The following is a 21,850-nucleotide window of genomic DNA, read 5'->3' on the forward strand; positions in this document are numbered from 1 at the left end:
AATTTACATTGAAGTCATGTTCAAAGAGTTCATGTTCAAAATTCAGAATTCAATACTGTTGATATTCAAATGCGCTTTCAGAAATATAGGTAAATGTGCATTATTTGCCAGTGTTATTGTACAAGATTTAAATGAAAGATTTTTAACTTTTAACTCAGTTTTGTTGTTCTGTTTTTGACAACTAAATTCAACTGTTGAAATAAAACCATACATTTCAAGGTCCTGTGTTTATTTTGAAGTACTTGAATCCATATGTCTGAAATGCAAGTACTTTCAAGAAATTTGGAAACTCTGTGCCTTGTCTATCTATTTAATTTTTTAAATCAGGGGTGCAAACTTGTCACCTTTTGGAGAAATTTGCCATGTACACCTTAAAATAGGTCATTTATTTAAATCGTGCAGATCTGTCATAATTTTTTTATTTTTTTTTTTTGGAGAATGTATAATTGTAAAGACTTGTTTTGGATTGTCTTTGTGATTTTTTTTATTTATTTATTTATTTATTTTTATTGCACATTGGTAAATTCTTGGTTGTGTTTATTAGTGCTATATTATTAAAGTTGACATCTCTTTGAGGCTTACTTACACATTTTAAGGGGAGAGTTCATGCAAAAAGGAACATTTCCTCACCATTTACCTACACTCAAATCGTTTTAAACTTGTATGACTTTCTTGTGTTGAACACAAAACAAGATATGCTGAAGAATGTTTGAAAAAAGAAGAAACTGACATCTATAGTTGGATCAAAAAATACTATGGAAGTCAATGGCTGTTGTTTTCCAACATCCTTCAGCATATCTTCCTTTGTGTAGCTGCAGCAGAACAGATGAAAAGTCAAACAGCTGTGGAACAAGTAGTAAATTCAGTAGATAATCCCTTTAATGTGCCTTCTGACTATTCTCCATGCAGTTGTTCTTGTACTTCAGTGTTGGTCTAGCGCCCTCTGTAGGCCAGGAGCTGGAGATCATTGTAGAGGAGTCTCTAACCGTCAAAGAGGTAAGCTCTCTGGTCATTTAAGTGAAATTGAACTGCTAATATTAAAGTAAGATGTTAAAAGTTGTGAGTTCTGTTGTTCCAGTGCCTTAAGAAGATGTTGCAGATGACGAGACTGGAAGGTAATATTATAAAATGCTTGATTTTAATGGCACATTTAACTTTGCAGTCTCAGATTTATTCATAAAATGTGTTTCTTTCTAAAGGTGAATCGTGGCACTTGAGGAGAGTAGACTGGTGTGAGGAGATTGGAGAACCACTTATGGATGAGGTGAGAGATTGTAATATAATACAATAGTAAATAGTGTACAGTATGAGTTTACTGTTATACACTGGACATCAGTAGTTTGTAATAATTAAGTCAGTGTCTTTTGAAGTCTCTTCTCACTACACCTAAGAAAGTGTAATATTGTGAAATTGGACTTCACAATATTGGAAAAAAAACAAAACATTGTGATATTTTGTTTGTCGCTTTTATGAAAACAATATCACAAGATGACGTATTAACTGTATTTGGAAAGAATTATTGATTTCAGGATTATTTTGTAAGGGAGTACTATGTTTCTTATGCAAAGAAATATAGTAAACAAATTACAAGTACCGATGAAAACAATTGAATAAAGATATAAATGAAATTTTTAATAAAATTGAAAATAAATAAAATTGCACTGTAGAGTTTCATTGTTTAAATAAATACAATTAATCTTTGTTAACGCTTAATGAACTTAATAACTTGGTTTAAATTCACATGAAACCTTGCACCGCATTTATAAAACACATCCAAATGAAAGCCTTTCACTCTATTAGGGTTAAACTTTTGTGATCATCCAACAATCGCATGTTCTTTGCTGTGGTGGCTGGATATTATAACTTGACATTGCAGATCCTGCGATTTGATTTGTGTGGATATACACATTGCGATATCAATGCTGAAATGAATTATTGTGCAGCCCTATTGTGAAGTATTATTACTATTAACACTCTGTTTCTATGTATATATCTGTATATTCAAATGTAAATGTAGTTTTTTATTGTCATGGCAAAGCAGAATTTTCTGCAGCCATTAGTTCAGTCTTCAGTGTCACATGATCCTTCAGAAATTATATATTTTAGTATCAATTAACTATAATCTGTGCTGCATTGTTGATCGTTTTTAGTATCCTTAATGTTGGATGCAGTTTTTATAGCTTAACATCTTTGTGGATTTTATTTTATTTTTTGGATGAATAAAAATTTCAATGTAGTAATCTTTTAAAATAGTAATATTTTGCAACATTATAAATCTCGCAATACTGTCACTTTAATGTAATGGATCGCTGTTTATTAATTTTGTGTATTTGTGTGTGTGTGTTTAATAAAGGTCCTATTTACCCTAATTATTTTCAACATTTATAATAATAAAAATCTTGTTTGAGCATCAAATCAGATTATTAAAATGATGTCTGAAGGATTATTTGATCCTGAAAAATCACAGGAGTAAATTGCTGTGTATAAATATGTTGAAATAAATAGCAATTGCAAAAATATTTAACAAAATGAACAAATGGATGCTTTTTAATGCTATTTTACTCTATGCACAATACAATCACACACACAAAAAAATTCTTCTATCTTTTATTATTTTCCGAAAGATTTACAAAAATTACTCTTGTTTACTTATTTTCCCCTAGAATGCATCTCTAAAGGAGGCAAAAGTCATTTATGGGGACACACTGGTGCTGATTGAGGGCCGTCTGCCTCCGAAGGTGCATTTGCAGTTCAGAAAGTTTTCATTTAAGATGAAAAGAAACTTTTCAAAGCCCTTTCTCTATTATCTCAACTTCAGGGTTTCCTTAAGCTGTCTGTGAGGATGTACATGGACATGATCGACAGCTGTCCAGAGCTGAATCACTCTAAGCCTCAAAACGCTGAGGGACTCGCCACAGGTTTGACTTTTTGCTCATTTTTCTGTACATCAACTGAGATTATTGTTGTTTCTGTCAGTGGGCTGAAAGATTTTGGGGCATTTGAAAGAGTTTGTGCTTTTTTTATGTTTTGTGTACTGCGTTTTCAGAGTGCTCCGGATCAGAGATGAGATTCATGGGTTATGTGGAGATATCAGAGGAGGCTTCACTTGACGACTTTAAAACTCAGGTTGGCATTGCTAATCACAGCATTAATAATAGGGTTGTGTATCCCTGTCACAATAATCACTATTTCGGCGTTTCGCACAACACACGGACATAACATTTTTGGTGATGCAATATATACCAAAATATATGATATTATGTATGATTTCTGAAGGATTATGTGACAAGGACTAGATGTATGTCTCTTTTTCTCTGTGCATGCGTGTGTGTGGTTTTAAATTACATTACTGTTTGTTTTGTGACATTTTTGACAGCAGTTTGAGACTTTCAATAGCAGAAGACAAATGATCTGTAATGAAATATAAAGACTGCAATTAAAATGTAGCATATCAAATCAGAATAACATATGACATAACAGTTTAAACACAGCAAATCCCACAATCCTAAGAGAACATGGATGTGTTTCTGGTAGGTGATGACTCTGCCAGCTCTTCAGGATGTGTGTGTGCCCAGTCCCGAGTTTATGCGTGTGTGGCTGCTGGAGGGCAAGAAACTGGCCAGGATACTCCGAGGAAACCAGATGACACTCAGGTTTATACCTTTACATTTTCTTCTGTTTTGCATGAGTCTGTTGTTTCATTAAACGGTACAGTTTCTGGGATAAAAGGTTAACATTGCCTTTACCCTTTAATTTAACCTTAAGGTGTAAACACAGGATATATTAAATCCTTGCTTAAGTTTCACATTCCTCCTGTTTTTTTATTTTATTAACTATTTATGATATGCATAGTATGTGTTAATTTGATATGTTTAGTATTTTAAATCAAGATTGGTAAATTGCTGAAAATATTTTATTGAAATTGTCATATGCATGATCAAATCAAATTGAATTGTTTTATCTACGAACATAGCCATTAACAAATTTACATCACCTTTTACTCACCCTTCACTATCAGATATATCCTGAATTCACCTTTTTTACTATAAAGCTATAAATAAAATTGTCACTTCTCAACTATAATTGAGTTTTCTGAAATCACTTCATTTTTTTTTTTACTGAAATCTACTGTATAAAAATATGCAGTGTTTTCATTACTGTAACAACAAAACATGTTATTTCACTGTCCACATGATTGGCAGTGAAAACCTACAGGAGAAATGAAAGACTTGGGCTCAATTCCAATTCTATTTTATACCCCTTCCAATCCACGTATGCCTTCCCTTGACCCTTGAAACAGAGTTTGAAGGGTTAGGGATAGAAATACTTTCCTTAAAAACTCATGTTGCGAGTTCAGCGGAGCATTTTCAATTCATTTAAATGGAAACTGTTGCAAACTGGTATTTTCATATTATATTATTATACTTATTATGCTTTTCAGAAACCCACTTGTTTGTAGAGCAAGTAGTTTGACTGCTTTCTGCGGTTTATTATTCTTAGTCATTTCTCCCATAGGCGACTAAATCGAACAATCGAAAAACGAGTGCACTTTCGCTTCACAGAATAATGTCAGTACCTCTTTATTTTTTTGTGTGATACTGAAATTCCTGTTTAAAGCAAATAACAACCTGTATATTATGTTCATTTGCATATCCCTGATTAAGCATAGCAACCTGTGCAGCATGTTTATCTATTTTTAAATATCTGATTCAAGTTAATACGACTTGTATATTATGCTTAAAGTACATCTGTTAATATTACCTATAGTTTTAGTAGTCGCGCAATAGCCCTTGTCGTGGCTGACGCTGATGCGCACCTTTTAAAAAATTTAACTACTCGTCACAACAATGCGTAGCACAAACTCTGTGATTGGTCGGCTTGGTACCGGTAATGAGCGTGGCCGTTCCTGAGCCGCGAGCCCGATGGAGCGAGTGTTTACAAGTGTCGAGTTCCATGAAGGAGCTCCAGATGGAAACATTTGTTTTGTGTTTACCTTTATGATTAAAGCTGTTGCACATCCACAGTTTCCAGCCCCTGAACAAACGAGTTTTAGCTATATGTAGCGTTCAGAAAAAAACAAAAAACCTGCAATGAAACTCGACACAGAGGAACATAAAAATCTACTGCCAGCTAGCGTTTTAGATGTGCTATTGCAGAACAACACAAACAGCACGCAGAACTATAAATGCACGACTACACGCAAGGCAGGCGCTGTGGGTCATACCGATCACTCGATGCAGAAGTATAAATAAGCCTTTAGACCTAAACTGCATTCCGTTTCCTTGTACTTGTACATGTGTAATGACAATAATGTTGATTCTAATCTAATCTAAAAAATCTCAGTTTGAAGGTTTATATAGCCTTTCCTCTTACCCCTATGCCTCCAAACAAAGGAGAATTGGGACACCCTTCACATGAACAGAGGGGTTAGGCGTAAGTGGAAGGGGTAGAATTGGGAATGCGCCTCAAAGTAATAAACCTATTTATATGAATGTGTTTTGCCTGCAGGAAGCTGAAGCTAGGGAACGGGGCAGAAGTGTGTGTTCAGAGGCTGATGAAGGAAGAGGACCTGGGGTGAGACTTTCAGATAATGAGACGATTCATCAAATTCACGAATGAATGAATGTTTTAAACCGATCATTGTTTTTCAGGCTGAAGGATTTATTGCTGAGGGTTCAGATGGGGGTGCCTGGAGAGAAGGCGTATTATCCTTCTGAGGAGTTTTTGTGGGACGCGGGGCGGGACGGTTCACCTAAGGGCCTGTACGCTGCTCTGGCCGCCCACTACGGCCTTGCTCCTGACAACCTGCTGCTGGCTAAACACCTGCCTGACAAACACAGCTGGATGCCCATCTCCAACTGGGTGAGAAGAGAGAGCGAATGTATCAATTGAGTGTATTTTCGCCTTAGAGTGATGTATACTTGTATAATAACTTCTGAATGAATTATAGACTCAACAGGTCTCAAAAAGGAAGAAGAAGAGAAAAGCTGAGAGTCTCCAGGCAGCTCCTTTCTACCTGAAGGATGGAGATATTATTGGAGTCAAGGTGCTTTTATTTTTTGTATTAAGTATTGGAGAAGCTACTCCAGAAACTAGAGCCTAGCTTAAAGGAAGTGCAAAAATCACTTTTATAAGGTGTTTAAACAATAGTGTGTGAATATAGCAACTCTCTAAGAATACAAATTAATTCATTCTGTTTTTTTGAATCACACTTTGTTAAAAGCAATTTTATTGGCATTCTCCCATTGTGCACGTTATCAGAAAGGGAAAGCCCCGCCTATTAGTGACAATCTGTCCCGCATTAGCATAGACAGCCCTGAGTGAGAAGCAGCCGTTTGCCATTATGGAACATTCACATAAGTTGAGGATGAAGCATCAAGCGTCAGTGATTTACATGTTAAGTCAATGCAAAGACACAAGTAGACACCCTGTGGTGCTATTCGCACGATTGAGGTGGCTCGAATTGAGCGTTTTTGGGCGTTTAACACGCTTAACGCAAGAATTGCTTAGTTAAAATCTGAACTTTTACCACGTTAACCAATCAGGAGCTTGCTCGAGGATGGGTGTGATTATGATGTAATAATAATAATAAATGATAAATTGTATTTATATAGCGCCTTACCAGAGCTCAAGGACACTTTACAAAAAATGTAACAAAAAGATATCGTACAAGCAGCATTGAAATAAACAGTAAACAAGTAGAGGCAACATTAGGTACACAAACATACAAGAAGTCAAATATAACAAACTGTAAATACAAAACAAGACCTAAGAGACAAATAAGCAGAGTACAGGTGGAGTAAACAAAGTTGTCAGATCAGAAGTGAAGCATTCAGAAAACAAATGAGTATTAAGTAAAGATTTTAATTCTGAGATATTATTAACAGAACAGAGTGAACGTGGCAGGGAGTTCCATGTAGCACCTGTTGTTGGTGTCCCAAGGGAAAACATGCGTCTGTTGTGAACGCCCCATTAGAGTTTTGAATCTGCTGCTATACTGACACATTTATAGCTCCACCCTCTTTTGAAAAGTGGGCTTGGAGCACGATCTCATTTGAATTTAAAGGGACAGTCACCAAAACAGCACAATTTGGACCAAAGCCTAAAAGGGGAGTTATAAAACATTATTTGTGCTGTATTTTAAGCTGAAACTTTACATACACACTCTACAGACATCCAAGACTTATTTTACAATTTGTAAAAAGGGGCAAATTAGATTCCCTTTAAACTTAAACTACTTCCCATCTGCCAGTAATTAGTCATGGGTGTAATGAGTTAACAGAAATGACTTGGGATTACTGTTTTTTTTTTTTTTTTTTTTTTTTTTTGTGTAATTTAACAGTTGCTTATACGTGCCTTAAATAATCTAGATTAATTAAACAGTTCTGTATAAGTCAGAGATGCAGATGCACATAATAAAAGACCATTTTATTATTTTATTTATCCATTCTGGGGTTATCACATCTTACGAAAAAAGTCTTCCATACTTGTTGAAGATAGTCATTTTTTGGAGAGAATTCTTTGGCTTCAGAAATAATTGTCATTTTTAATTATTTTTTCTGTGAATCTGCATTGTGTTTTAGAATCTGCTAATAGACAATAATAAAGAATTTACCACTCTGGAGGATGAGATTGGCCAGCTGAGACTCAGGGAGGAGGTAACGAATCAAAACACGAGGTGATTCTTTCATTTTGCTTCATTCCTAGCTTATTTATTAGTGTCATAAGCTTATGCTGATCACATTTGTATGTAAAAAAAAGATTGAAATGTGCTGTTTTGTTTCAATGCACATTCCCTTTCAAAAGTTTGGGGTCAGGATATTTTTTTAAAATAAAGGCATTCAAACATTTATTATCAGGGATGAAACAAATTGATCCAAAAATTAAATTAAATTCATTTCTGTTAAAGGGTTTGTTCACATAAAAATAAAACTTCTGTTATTATTTACTCACCCTCATGCAGTTTCAATGTTTTGAGACCTTCAAACCGTTCATTTTCGTAGTACAAAGTAAGATATTTTTCTGATGAAATCCGAGAGCTTTCTGACCCTCTATAGCAGAGGTGCCCAAAGTACAACCCATCCAACCCATCTGAAAAGAGAGGAAGAATAATGAATGGCTGATTTATACTTCTGCGTCAAGCGCACGCGCACGCGTATGCTAGGTGCAGCCTTCGCGTTGAGGCATAGCCCTACACCGTGGCCGTCGGCGTCACTGATGTGCACCTCTCAAAAAATGTAACTACACGTCGCAAAGACGCGTAGTGCAAGCTCTTTGATTGGTCGGCCTGGTAGCGCTGACGAGTCTGGCCGGGATAGAGAGCCGTGCGAGCGGCGTAAGCCAGATGGAGCGATTGTTTACAAGTGTGGAGACCTGTGAAGGAGCTCCGGATGGAAAATTTTGTTTTGTGTTTACCTCATAGTTAAAGTTGTTGCACGTCCGCCGGTTCCTGCCTCAAAATGAGCGAGTTTGAGCCATTTAGGAAGCGTTCAGAAAAAAACAAAATACCAGCGAAAAAACTCGACACAGGAACGTAAACACCTCACTGCCAACTAGCGTTTCGGAAGTGCTACTGCAGACCAACAGAGACAGCGCGCAGAAGTTTAAATGCTACGCGCGTTGCATGTGCCATGGGTTACACTGGTCATTTGACGGAGAAGTATAAACCAGGTTTAGGTTGGGCACTTTGACCGAGATCATCATTTCGAATTGAACATAATCTTTTGTTTCTTAGTTTAATTGAGGAGCTACAAATAAAGCTAATTAAAATTAAATGTTTGATTTAAATTATGTAAATAAATCTGACTTTAAAATGTGAATAATGTCAGATAGAGGACAATGCACAAGACATCGGTAAGCAAATCAAGGTAAAGGCAGGAGCAGCTCGACTAGTGTATTCAACATTGAACTCAATTGTGTTATAAATGGGATTGTTTATGTTTTTACTATAATAAGTTCGTTATAACACGTTAAAAATGATACTGCATCATTAATTTATATGTTTTAAAGCAACATTTCTAGTTATTTTTACATATTAGCAAATAAAGTAGAAAATGATCAATGTCAAATTTAATGTAATACACTTGGTATATTTAACTTCGGCCCACAGCCCTCAATCATGTTTGGTTTTTGGCCCTTTCTAAAAAAAAAAAAAGTTTGGGCACCCCTGTTTTATAAACCACAATGGTCCAAAGACATGAAAGTTCAGAAAAAGAACACTCCAAGAACAATAGTGTGCAATAAGGAACTTTAAACAATTTTGTTTGGCAATGTTTTTTTGCATAAGATGCCGGTTTGCGTTTATGCTGCTTACTGTAATCGTGATATAGTTGAACCACTGAAGTCATATGAAATGTTTTGACAAGATTTTTAGTAGCTTTTTTTGGGGTATTTTGATCATCTCTGAAACCTATAAATACCTATTAACATAAAAAAACTAATGAAAAATATTATATTAATAAAATAGCTAATTAGACTGATTCAAACTAATCTCTGTGTGTGTGTATATATATATATATATATATATATATCAATAACTCACTGATAATGATGTCCACTAGGGGTAGCACTGCCACTGGAGAATCTTCACTAGACACCGGGTCCAAGAAGACGGGCTCTGCTAAAAACCGTAAACCCGAGGTGGCCTTATCGATCAACGTGGGAATGTTCAGGTAACCCACACTTAGGGCCGCCTGCTGCTATTCTGCTGCCATACAGAATATGCTCTCCGAGTCTCAGAAGGTCGAACTGAATACGCAGAGCCAGAGACCCACCCTCTGAACAAATCAGATTCTATGGGACAATAATCTAAAACTGAACTTCAAGTGGGAATATGTCTCCAATCATTGAGATTATCTTGAAGCTTTTTCCTTGTCAATTATATGCAATTAACTCCTGGAGCAGATCTCTTTAAGACTGAGAGGTCAGCTTCAGCGTCTGCCAATGGATTTTTCTGCCTCAATTCAGAGAGAATTTTCTTTTAGGGATGGATGTGATGTGTTGTGTGCAACTCTTATATTCTAGGCTTTTTTATTTTTACAAAATCATCATGATACTGTATGGGAAATGGTTTACACAGATTATGTGCAATTATTTATCATTTATAAAGGTTCATTCACTCAAAAAAATAAAACTCTGATCGTTTACTCACCCTTATGTCATTCCAAATCACACTGATCCCATTTTATTTGTGTATGTTTTGGTGAAAAAAAGCTGGGTTGTATTAACCCATTGTTAGGTCAAATATGGACAAACTTAACAGTTGGGTTAAAGTAATGTCATTTAAAGATTTTTAAAAAAAGTTAAAATTTAAGTGGTTGGATTTGTCCATATTTAACCCAATGTTGGGTTAATGCAACCCGGCATGTTTTTAGAATGTGTCAAAGTTGCCATTTATTGTATGCAATTGATTTTTAGCCCTGGACTCAAATGGGAGCAAGATTTACTTCAGATTATCAATGAAAATATATTTACATTTTGGCCTTTTTCTCATAGTATTTCTCAAAATAGCTTATTGTGATATCGCTCTTTTTTATATACATTTATGGTGCTTGTTTTTGTGAAAATCTTCAATTACTCATGAAGTTTCTTTAACTTCAGCTCTTGCTTTTTATCTTTAGTCAATAAATCACGGTAAAAGCATATATTTTCCAAAAATAATTAATTTTTTCACTGTCCAGCAATCAATTCAGGTTAGTTTTCATGTCAAGCTATCCAGTGTTTCAGTACTTTTTTCTATTTAAGTTTATGAAATGTGTTTGGATGAATGGTAAATGTGCTAATAGTTTATAGAAACTTTAAAACTGTCGGACCTCTGTATCCTCTCCCACTGCCATCAGCTGTGTATGCAGAAATAATGCATTGGACTGTAACCAAAAAACCCTCAGCCTTTTATTGAAAATTTAGTTGTTGTACATGTAGAAACAAGATTATGAAAAAACTCTTCTGAATGAGAGATGTGGTAATCAGGGATGTAGATCACTTTTGTTGTTGTGTTTCGTTGAGAAAAAAAAAATAGAGATTAATTTAATCTGAAATGGTTCCGAGTACAAAAACAGTAGTTCTTTAAGAACCCGTTCTCTTTATGTAATGAGTTGCATGTTTTGTTAAATATTGTTTGGCTAACACTTTATTTTGATGGTCCATTTGAGTATTAGTAGACTGTCTGCCTAATATCTGTTGATACTGCTTCTTCAACAGGCATTTAACTGACTATAAGAAACTTTGCAAGTACATGTCAACTTAAACTAACTCTAACCCCAACCTTAACAGTCTAATGACTGTTAAAATCTAATGACAATTAGTTGGCATGTAGATGAAATGTAGCTTGAATTCAACAAACGGACCATCAAAATAAAGTGTGACCATTGTTTGCCTTGTTTAGTAGTACTGTTTTTAAAAATGACAACATGTTTAATAAGCATTGTTACATATGTAGTAATTTTAATTTAGTAATTTTTTTACAATCAGATTTTCTGTTCATTAAACAAGTATACAAGAAATCCACCATTTGGAAGGTACCAATATCAACAATACAGTGTCTTCTGTATCCTTGTGGCTAAAGTAAATGGCAAAGTGCTAACTGGAACATTTTAGTTGTTTTTGTTTTAGATATAGGTGCTGGTCATACTGGCCATAGTTGATTTCACTAATTCCATTTAAGAAGTGAAACTTGTATAATGTATACACTCATTTAACACAGACTGATATACTTCAAGTGTTTATTTCTTAAGATTTTGATGACAACTAATGACAACCCCAAATTCAGTATCTCAGAAAATGAGATTATTGTGAAAAAGTTTAGTACTGAAGACACCTGGTGCCACACTCTAATAAGCTAATAACTCAAAACACCTGCAAAGACTTGTAAATGGTTTCTCAGTCTAGTTCTGTAGGCTACACAATCATTGGGAAGACAGCTTGACAGTTGTCCAAAAGACGACCATTGACATCTTGCACAAGGAGGGCAAGACACAAAAGGTCATTGCAAAAGAGGCTGGCTGTTTACAGAGCTCTGTGTCCAAGCACAGTTATAGAGAGGCAAAGGAAAAGATGTGGTAGAAAAAAAGTGTTAAAGCAATAGGGATAACTGCACCCTGGAGAGAATTGTGAAACAACTCCCATTCAAAAATGTGATGGAGATTCACAAAGAGTGGACTGCAGCTGGAGTCAGTGCTTCGAGAATCAATACACACAGACGTATGCAAGACATCGGTTTCAGCTGTCGCATTTGGACACCTGTATATATTTTTTTAGTCTTGACAATATATTTTCAGCCATTGCAGGCGTGTACACAAAATCAAATAAAAACTACCTTTGCAGAAACTTAAATAGAGTAAGCAGTCTGTATTGGTTAGTTCACAATTCCTTCTCGTTTTGACATTGAGTTGTAGGTTATTGATGTCACGCTAGTTGATGCATCACCTTACTGCAGACTCATCATCGTTGATGATTAGGCCCTACCACTGTTGTATCATCTGCAAACTTGATAATATAGTTCTGGCACAAAAGTCATGAGTCATCAGTGTGAACGGCAGTGGACTCAGCACACATCCCTGGAGGACCCCAGTGTTCATGGCCTCTGCCTAAACTTGATGTCTGTTTTATGTAAGAAAATCTAATAACCAGTTGTATAGTTGGGGTGCTGATGCCCATTGCTGTAATTTATTCACCAAGTGTTGGGGGATGATGGTGTTACAGGTGGTGCTAAAATCAATGTTTTGTAATGCATTGCGTGTATGATTTACTAAAAAGATAGGTCTCTAATCTAGTTTTGAACGAAGAGAGTATGTCTGAGCCTCAGACATTATCAGGAAGACTATTGCAGAACTTAGAAACCATAAATGAGATGGCTTGACCTCCTTGAGAAAACTTGGTTATTTTAGATACTACCAGAAAAGAGTTTTGAGATCTTAAAGAGCCGGTTAGATAAGATAGCTGATTGCTAGTTGTGCTTCTCCTTATTACGAATCTGAAAGTAGCAACATGGGAACCTCAAAAGAACTTCCAAATGACCTAAAAACTAGGATAATTCACCAACAATACAAAAAGCTATCACAAAGGTTTAAAGTCTCCACAGTCAGAAATATAGTAAGAAAATGGAAGGTCACAGGAACAGTTCTTGTGCAGGAAAAATGCTAGACCAAGAAAAATATTTGAAAGGTAATGGCGAAGAATGGTCACAGACAATCAACAGACCACCTCGGAAGAGCTCCGGGAACATCTTGCTGCTGATAATGTCATTGTACATCGTTCCACATCGTTCTCAACGCACTCTTTACAAAGAGCAGCTCAAGGGAAGATGACGCAGAAAAGCCTTTTCTGCATGTTGCCAACTAGAAGAGCTGTTCGAGTTATGCAAAAGCTCAACTGGACAAGCCTGAATCATTTTGGAAAAATATACTATGGACAGATGCCACAACCACAGGTGCTTTGCATGATGGAAGAATACAGCATTCCAGGACAAGAACATGCTTCCTACTGTAAAATATGGTGCAGGGTCCATCATGCTGTATGGATACGTGGCAAGCACAGGTACTGGAAACCTTGTCAGAGTTACACGTCGCATGGATTTCACACCGTGTCAGCAGATTGTTCATTGAAGAACAATGTTCAGAAATCAGTCAAGAGGCGTCAAGGCAGTCAAGAAGTTATGACAGGGTTTAATGTTTCAGCCAGACAATAACCCAAAGCCAGAGATGTATAGTAACGAAGTAGAACTACTTCACTACTGTACTTGGATACTAAAAGGCTGTATCTGTACTTCACTGGAGTGAAGTACAGATACATACATATTTTCGATGAGTTTAATACTTTTACTCTGATAGATTTTTTTTATGTGCTGCATCGTTACTCGTTACTAGCGGTGTCAAAATTATTGATATCTGTTCAGTAATAGGTTATAACCAGTTATTATGTACTGACGTCATATATTTTCTATACGTGATGTTGCAGTAGAACACTATGGCGAAGGAGGTGAGAGCGAGTAAATAACGCTCTTACTACAATGAAGGCGGCACAGCACAGTATCGTAAGCCATGTTTCTTTTCGTTCTGCTTAATCACGTGCCCCAAAAAAGATATTTAATATAAACAAAACAATATGATGTCATTTGACTGCTTTCTTTAATAATTACATTACACAATACTTGGACTTTTACTTTCAGTATTTAAGTAAGTTTTAAAATAAACTACTTGCAATACTTAAGCACAAAAAATGTTTCTTAAGTACATCCACTTAAGTATGGTGCTTAAAGAGCACTTCAACTTCTACTCAAGTCAATTTTTTGATAAAGCACTTGTACTTTTACTTAAGTCTGGGTCTCTAGTACTTTATACATCTCTGCCCAAAGCACAATTTCACACCGACCAAGAAATTCATGGTCAGACATGTTGCAATTTGCTAGAATGCCCATCCCAGTCCCCAGACTTGAACATCATCAGAAATCTTATGGTTGATTTGAAAGGGCCGTTCATGCTCTGAACCCATCAAACCTGAATGAATTGGAGAAATTTTGCAAGGAAGAATGGCCCAAAATGCCTTCAGCAAGAATTCAGGGACATCCTTCACTATAAGAAGGCTGTTGTTTCAGCAAAAGGTGGCTGTACAAAAGATTGATGTCATTATTCTGTTGGGGTGCTCAAATCTTTGCACCAGTCTGTTTTTGTTAAGACTCAAATTGTATTGCATCTGTTGATTTAAATAACTGTTATATCAGAACTGAAATGTTGCTTTTTCCTTGGGGTATAACATGTATATAAATACATTTTCTGATTTGAATGGCCAGCAGGCTATGGCTTGCAATTATGAAAATTATCAGGGGTGGCCAAACTTTTGCATAAAACTGTACATCTATGGAAAGTCCCTGCAAACCATATATACAGCTATATTTGTGCTTTTGTGTGTGCGTCTCTAAGGAGGATCCTAAACATGTCGTTTGGTTTAATTTACATCCTTTTTCAAACGATAAGCATGTTAGCAGTACCAAAGTCATTACAAAAGTGAAACTAAAGGAATTTATAATGTTGAACCCTGCAGGTATCTCTTATGCAACACATAAGCATATACCACACCCAATATGCCATGACTGTACTTGTTTATAGGAAAACGAAAGCTCTTCAAGATTCTACATCAGTGTGAACGCGCTGAAAGAACTACTTTTCCATTTTGTTGAGGCAAATGAGCATCATGTCTACAGTGGACAGTGAACTTGTTCTGGAGGCGCTGTCTGCCCTTCTGAAAACTCAAGTAAAACCTTCCAGTGGACTCAAAGGAAAGTCTGATACTTTAGAACTCAATATTTGGAATTTTTTGCCGGTAGCGTTGAGCAAGTATTTCAATGGGCTGTCAACAGAATCCGATTCAGCGTCAGCAGCAGGATTCAACTCTGATGTATGCACAGAGATGTTTGTAGACATGGATGAATTCTTCGCACCGCGCTTTGATTATGACTTTACACATTCAAGAGACAAGTCAGTTTGCATGCGAGGCAATGAGCCGTATATTCGGCCATGTGGATGGTACCGCATTGCTCTGAAAGTCCTGAACAAGTATCCAGATGGAAACTCTTGGCTGGGGACGGATGGAATGAGGAGTTACTCGGTGGCAGGTGAGTGGCCTGTGTCTTATCACGGAACCTCTGCTGAAGGTGCAAGAGGAATCGTCAAAACGCATTATAAAGCAGGATCTAGAGATCTGTACGGAAGAGGAATCTACTCGACATATGACATCGATCAGGCTTCTGGATACAGCAGAGAGTTCACATCCAAGAAGACCGGGAAGAGATACCGAGTCATAATGCAGAACAGGATCAACCCAAAGATGAGGAAGATATGTGACAGAAAAGACTACTGGCTGATTCCAGTTCCTGATGGCACTTCTGCCCAGCAAGAGAAGGAGATTGTGGAAAAGTCCATCCGTCCCTATGGGATTCTGCTGAAAGAGGTGTGAGAAGAATCAGAACCAGCTAACTGGCTCCATCAGCACAATGATATGTGTGATTGTTGATTTGTATAGGATCATCTTTGTTAGAATGATTAATGTGTTTATTCTGTAAGATGAAGCAAAATAATTAATAAAAATTATTTTTGAATTTGAACTAGATAAACATGAATAAATACTTAATAATTGTCAGCATGTCCAGCCTAATCTCACATTGTAAAAAATGCTGGGTTCACACAATCGATTTGTGTTTGGACTTAAGTGGTTTGAACATTCATTTATTTATTTTCTTTTCGCGTTAATAGGTTTATTAATCAGGGGTCACCACAGCGGAATGAACTGCCAATTTATCCAGCATATGTTTTACCAAGCGGGTGTCCTTCAAAGGACAAACTATTTTACATTTTGTCAGTTTAGTGGCTAATCGTACGAATTCAAAAAAGTGTGTTCGAACATGTACGATTTTTAAAAAGAGGCATGGCACCAAACCCCTTAAACCCAACAGTCACTTGGGCCATTGGGCGATGAGCAAATCATTCTAAAATGTACGAATGAATGAGATCGTACAAATTCATACGAATTAGCCATTAAATAAAAAAAAGTTCTGAATTGGCATGAGATAGCATTGGCATGTCAGATTGGCAATATACTGCTCATTTCCTGGGCTCTTTTACAAGTTATCAGTTTCCTTTTCTTTATACATTTTCCAGTAAAATTATAAAGCCTATTACTAGCTTACATCTGATTACTTTTTTTACTCTGCTTTTTTCTGTCTTACACTTTAAACATAAACACATGTTTTTATTGTTTTTATGCATTGGAACTAACTGCTTATGATGAAACATTTGTGTTGCATGTTAATAAAAATGTAAAAAGAGTCTCATCTCACAGACGTTTTTCTTTCTTTCTCTGGAATTACTTATTAAAGTTGTAATACATTTTCCCAATAAAGCAGCAGTTTACTTAAAATACCCCAGTGCATTTGATTTCTTGAGGTCTTGAGGACATCTCATGAACACACATTGTACATTTGCTGTCTGAATCCAAAATATCTGTTGATTTACAATAAACGCATGCAGCAGATAAAGTGAAACTGTGATCTAATCTTTACAGTTTTGTACTCAGCAAGGTTCTTTTAGTAAAAACTAAAAAAAAGTTAAAGACTCAAACTATGGTTAAAAACAAATACGAACTGAAAAACTTACTGTAATCCGATAATAATTAGAAAAAATAAATAATCATTTTCATAACTCATAAGCACTAATTATGTGGTGGAAAATTGGACCTGCGTCTGTTTAGGGAAAAACATGCTCTTTTAATGACAAACATATCAGTCAAAAGCATGATAATATTCAAATCAAATCAAATCAAAAACATTTATGAACATAAAATGTGTCTTATATTCTCCGCTCTGGCTAAAAAATGTAAAGTAGCCATGTTTCACTACATTTAATGTAATATCTTTATATGAAGATGTTTGTCTGAAATCATTATTTTTTATTTGTTGCATTTGTATGGTTTTGGATTCAGTGTCTGATGAAATAATTATTTTATTTTTATTATTGAGATATTTGTACAATAATTAATTTGAGCTGTGGAAATGCTCTGGTTGACACTGGGTGTGTTCTGTTAACACTGCTAAACTACTAAATCTGAAACTAAATATATATATATATATATATATATATATATATATATATATATATATATATATATATATATATATATAAACACAATATACTATAATAACTTTGGTACTCTTATGCTGAATGGGAAAACCAGTACTTTCCCTGAAACACATTAACCATGGTGAAATGTTCATTGTCTTCCAAAGTTCATGTTGTGTGTTCAGAAAACGCATTACTTTCCTCTGACTGAAGTGATATCACATCTCTTATCTGAAGAGTTTAAAGTGTCATCTACATAGTAAAAACTTAGGGCTATTAAGTTTTAGTTACTTAGTTTCAGTTTTAATTCTGAAGTTCTGCATAACATAGTACCAGCTTAAATTGGTGAAAGCATTCAAAACATGTATTGCCTGATTTATATAACAAAGCAAAAACAGTTTGCACTTGTTGGATATGTGCTGGTCAGATGAAGTCTAGTCGAGTGTACAGTAGATCCCTTTTTTCCCCGACATAATCAGGTGCTAATGTGAGTCAGTCCACTTGGCCATTTGTGACATAAACTAAAACATTTAATTTATCAAGTGAAAGAAGTTGTTAAAAAATTTTTTTAGAGACATGGAATCTATGTGCTCTTTTTGTGAATTAGAGGAGGAATTGATAAAACACGTTTTTTGAATGCACATATACCCAAATGTATTGGTTTGATGTTGAATGTCTTATATTTAACCTTACAAAATTAAAAAATCTGTTTTCTTGTAAAGAAATTTTATGGATATACGATAATAATAACAAAACTTGGTAGCAAAATTTGTTTATTAATTTAATGATAATATTTGAGAAGTACCATGTATACACAAACTAAAATAGTAAACCTATTATTTATTTGATCAAAATTGATCTTAAGCATTATATCGATACCCTAAAAGACACAAAAAAATAAAAAAAGCAATTAGAAGGTATGCAATTTTGGAATCCTATGCAAATTTTTGTCATTTCTATATCCACTGTAATTTTATTTTAAAATATTTGTTTTTGTTTTTTTCTACTGATTTGTTTCTTTTATGTGGAAAAAAATGTAAGCATTGTATTCCTCATTTTTGTATGCTATATAGGGTATGCTAATCCGAAGCATGCTAATAGGTCTTTTAATTTGCCAGTAACTTGGGTTAAGCGCTTCCGGCGAACTGTATGCCAATGCAAAAACCGGTGCGTTTAAAGGCTCTTTTCTTTAAAAATCAGCAATCTCCACTGGCTGAGTGATATCCGATATAAAGTGGGTCTCAGATTGTACAAGAAGCACTGCATTAAATTACATTTCCCCCCGCCATGTCTTTATATGAGCATTTATTTTACACCAGTATATTCAATGGAGCTTCTGCGCTTGCCTGCCGATTCTGACGGGCGCGTGCCAGTAAACGGCTTTTTGTATCGTTTTACGCTTGAGCAACTAAATGCCAAAGTTTATTTAACAGAATATATTTTAACGACATTACAACATCAATGCTGTAAAAGGAACCGGATAAAATGGGAAAAAACTCACAATAACAGGTCACCGGAAGTTTATCAGTATGGGAAAAATACTAGCTCGGCATATACCCTATTGTTGTTATGCAACAAAAATAAAATAATAAAAAAAACTCTGTGGCCATTTTGGCCCTTTTCATGTTTGACCACAGAGTCAGAAGCCTAAGCACTATCTAGACTCCGCTAGAATTTGTTAAGCTAGATGACATTGAAAAAATTTAACTTTTGATGGAAGGAGCATTTTTTAACATCAAAGAAGCACAACAAGAAATAGCTGCTAAATAATATAACAATATATATATATATATATATATATATATATATATATATATATATATATATATATATATATATATATATATATAAATGTTTTGGGGTGGTCATTGTGAACCTAAAAGGCATTAAAACATGGGCAAGATTCAAAGAATGAAAAATAGCCATAGAATTAAAAAAAAAAAAAAATGGGTCTTGTTCAAACTATTAATTTAAAATGAGCTGAAACAACACAATTCCTAAGGTGTTTAAACTTACATAATTAAGTTCAATAAACTGAAATTTGTAAAAACTATTAAATTAACGGTGCCATGGTGCAGAGGGTAGCATGATCGCCTCACAGCAAGATGGTTGCTGGTTTAAGCCTTGGCTGGGTCAGTTGGCATTTCTGTGTGGAGTTTGCATGTTCACCTCATGTTTGCATGGGTTTCCTCCAGGTGCTCCGGTTTCCCCCACAGTCCAAAGACATGCGCTATAGGTGAATTGAATGAGCTAAATTGTTTAAAACTGTTTAAAACATATGCTGGATAAGTTGCCGGTTCATTCCACTGTGGCAACCCTTGATTAATAAAGGGACTTAGCTGAAAATCAAATAAATGAATGAATATAATTACTGTAAGTATGCATATGCTATATTAGCAATTATGTTAAGTTCGTCCTCCTTTTTTTTCAGTTTTTTCAACTTGATAAACATGATAGCTGCGTGGGAATGAGACCCAAAGAAACTTAAACACAGCTGTCATCTTATCTCAGACTCAGAGAGAGCGATTTAGGTTATTTATAAGGTGACAATAAACATCGCTTATAGAATTTGCTTAATGCTATTATCTGTTTTTGGGGTTTAACAACATCACCACTGTTTGATTTGATTATTAGTTATTAGTTATTTTGTTAATAACATTTGTCTTTCCTTATTGATATAGTCTTATGAACGTGTGGTTTTAAGAAGAAGTATTTACTTTTGTGGGTAAGAGATAAGAGAATGTCTCCATTTCAAGGTTTTTACATCACTGGATGATGTGGCAGTAGTTTTCCATTGCTTTTGCTTGTAGTATAATAACAACAGTTGGATTTTGGTTATATGAAGTCTTAGTGTTAAAACACACACATTATTCAAAAACTCCACGGCTCTGTTTGCTGGTTATTCAGATACCAGTCGAAGCAGATGTTTTCTGAAAGGATTTGGCATTCAGAGCTTGATCTGATTAAACTTTCACAGAGACTGTGATCTACCAGGTAAGATACCATTTTTTTATTAAACAATTGATTTAATCTAAGGTTGTGTGTGAATGAATTGCATGTTTCTTTTTGCTTTGTTCTTTCTTTTTATCTTCAGTGATTCTGTTTAAATGAATAGTTCACCAATTTTTTTTCTTCTAAATTTGTAATTTACACATTTATTTGTCAAACTAGAACACAAAGGAAGATATTTTGAAAAATGTTGGAAATCAGGAGCTATTGACATATATAGTTGGAAAAACAAATACTATGGAAGTCAATGCTTCACCCCAAAATAAAAAATGAATCACCATTTACTTGGTCTAAAATGAGTTTTCTTTTTCTGTTAAACACAAAAGAAGATATTTTGAAAAATTTTGGAAACCTGTAACCATTAACATTAATAGTAGGAAAAACAAATACTATGGTAGTCAATGATTTCCCCAAAAGTGAATCACCATTTACTTACTCTCAAATGAGTTTCGTTTTTCTGTTGAACAAAAAAGAAGATACTTTGAAAAATGTTAGAAACCTGTAATCATTAAGATCCAAAGTAGGAAAAACAAATACAAATAGGACGCGCATTCGCAAGAACTGTCCAGTACCTTAGACCTACCCCTGGATTCCCGCGCTTTCTCTGACAGGAAAAGAAAGAAACTGTTAAATAAAGTCAGTATTTTAGTTTTATGTGCCTACAAACGTATTCTCGTACCTTCATAATGTTCCACTGATAATAACCATGTCGTCTATTTTGTCTATGGAGGGTGAAGGATTTCATATAAATTTTTGTTTGTGTTTCGAAGACGAACGAAGGTCGTAGGTGTGGACGCGTCATGCGGGTGAGTATAGCCCATTGATAACACAATATTCATTGCACTTTTTTTTCATTCATTAATTCTTGTAATTACGTTTACATTTAATCATATGATAGACGTTTGTATCCACAGCCAGTGCAAAACAAAGCAAAAAATAAAAAATAGATATGTGCCTCTAACTGTACGCAAATTATATGTATTGGCATACATAGAGATACTTCGCATGTCTTTAAGACTGAACACAGGTATTTAAAAAATAAAAGAAAAAGCAGAATAGAAAAACGACGAATTGATGTTAGTAACAGAGAGAAGAAATATAAGTTAGGAAGTGCAGACAAAAAAAACAACATTTTTCGGTGATTGCGGTTTTCTAGCTAACTGTATCACTGCTAGACATTTGGCAATACTAAAGTGAGAAATGCTCTTGAGAAGAAATAATATAGCTTTTCCCAG

The 21,850-nt window shown here is 35.1% G+C and overlaps 3 protein-coding genes across 4 annotated transcripts in view; all 3 read left to right on the top strand.

The window, feature by feature from the left end:
* The window catches only part of usp40 (ubiquitin specific peptidase 40), a 32,484-nt gene extending 20,897 nt beyond the window's left edge, over positions 1 to 11,587 (top strand). Inside the window, exons 20-31 of the mRNA XM_087256711.1 lie at positions 910 to 996; positions 1,079 to 1,115; positions 1,200 to 1,264; positions 2,664 to 2,738; positions 2,819 to 2,918; positions 3,047 to 3,126; positions 3,535 to 3,653; positions 5,509 to 5,574; positions 5,652 to 5,862; positions 5,951 to 6,046; positions 7,584 to 7,678; positions 9,561 to 11,587. Of these exons, the coding sequence (XP_087112837.1) occupies positions 910 to 996; positions 1,079 to 1,115; positions 1,200 to 1,264; positions 2,664 to 2,738; positions 2,819 to 2,918; positions 3,047 to 3,126; positions 3,535 to 3,653; positions 5,509 to 5,574; positions 5,652 to 5,862; positions 5,951 to 6,046; positions 7,584 to 7,678; positions 9,561 to 9,675 (1,146 nt within the window). The 3' untranslated portion in view covers positions 9,676 to 11,587. The remainder of the gene's footprint in view (positions 1 to 909; positions 997 to 1,078; positions 1,116 to 1,199; positions 1,265 to 2,663; positions 2,739 to 2,818; positions 2,919 to 3,046; positions 3,127 to 3,534; positions 3,654 to 5,508; positions 5,575 to 5,651; positions 5,863 to 5,950; positions 6,047 to 7,583; positions 7,679 to 9,560) is intronic.
* Positions 11,588 to 11,727: 140 nt separating this feature from the next.
* Positions 11,728 to 16,910, top strand: LOC147843367 (uncharacterized). Its single transcript, XM_087256844.1, has one exon. The coding sequence runs from the start codon at positions 15,178 to 15,180 to the stop codon at positions 15,946 to 15,948; it is 771 nt and encodes a 256-aa protein (XP_087112970.1). The 5' UTR covers positions 11,728 to 15,177; the 3' UTR covers positions 15,949 to 16,910.
* Positions 16,911 to 20,408: 3,498 nt separating this feature from the next.
* Positions 20,409 to 21,850, top strand: part of LOC147843368 (uncharacterized) — a 413,390-nt gene continuing 411,948 nt past the window's right edge. For both annotated transcript variants that reach the window (XM_087256850.1, XM_087256857.1), the window contains exons 1-2: positions 20,409 to 20,600; positions 21,386 to 21,421. The gene's annotated coding sequence lies outside the window, so the exon portion shown is untranslated. The remainder of the gene's footprint in view (positions 20,601 to 21,385; positions 21,422 to 21,850) is intronic.

This window comes from Danio rerio, chromosome 6 (assembly GCF_052040795.2).
Source record: "Danio rerio strain M-AB ecotype USA chromosome 6, GRCz13ab, whole genome shotgun sequence".
NCBI lineage: Eukaryota > Metazoa > Chordata > Actinopteri > Cypriniformes > Danionidae > Danio > Danio rerio.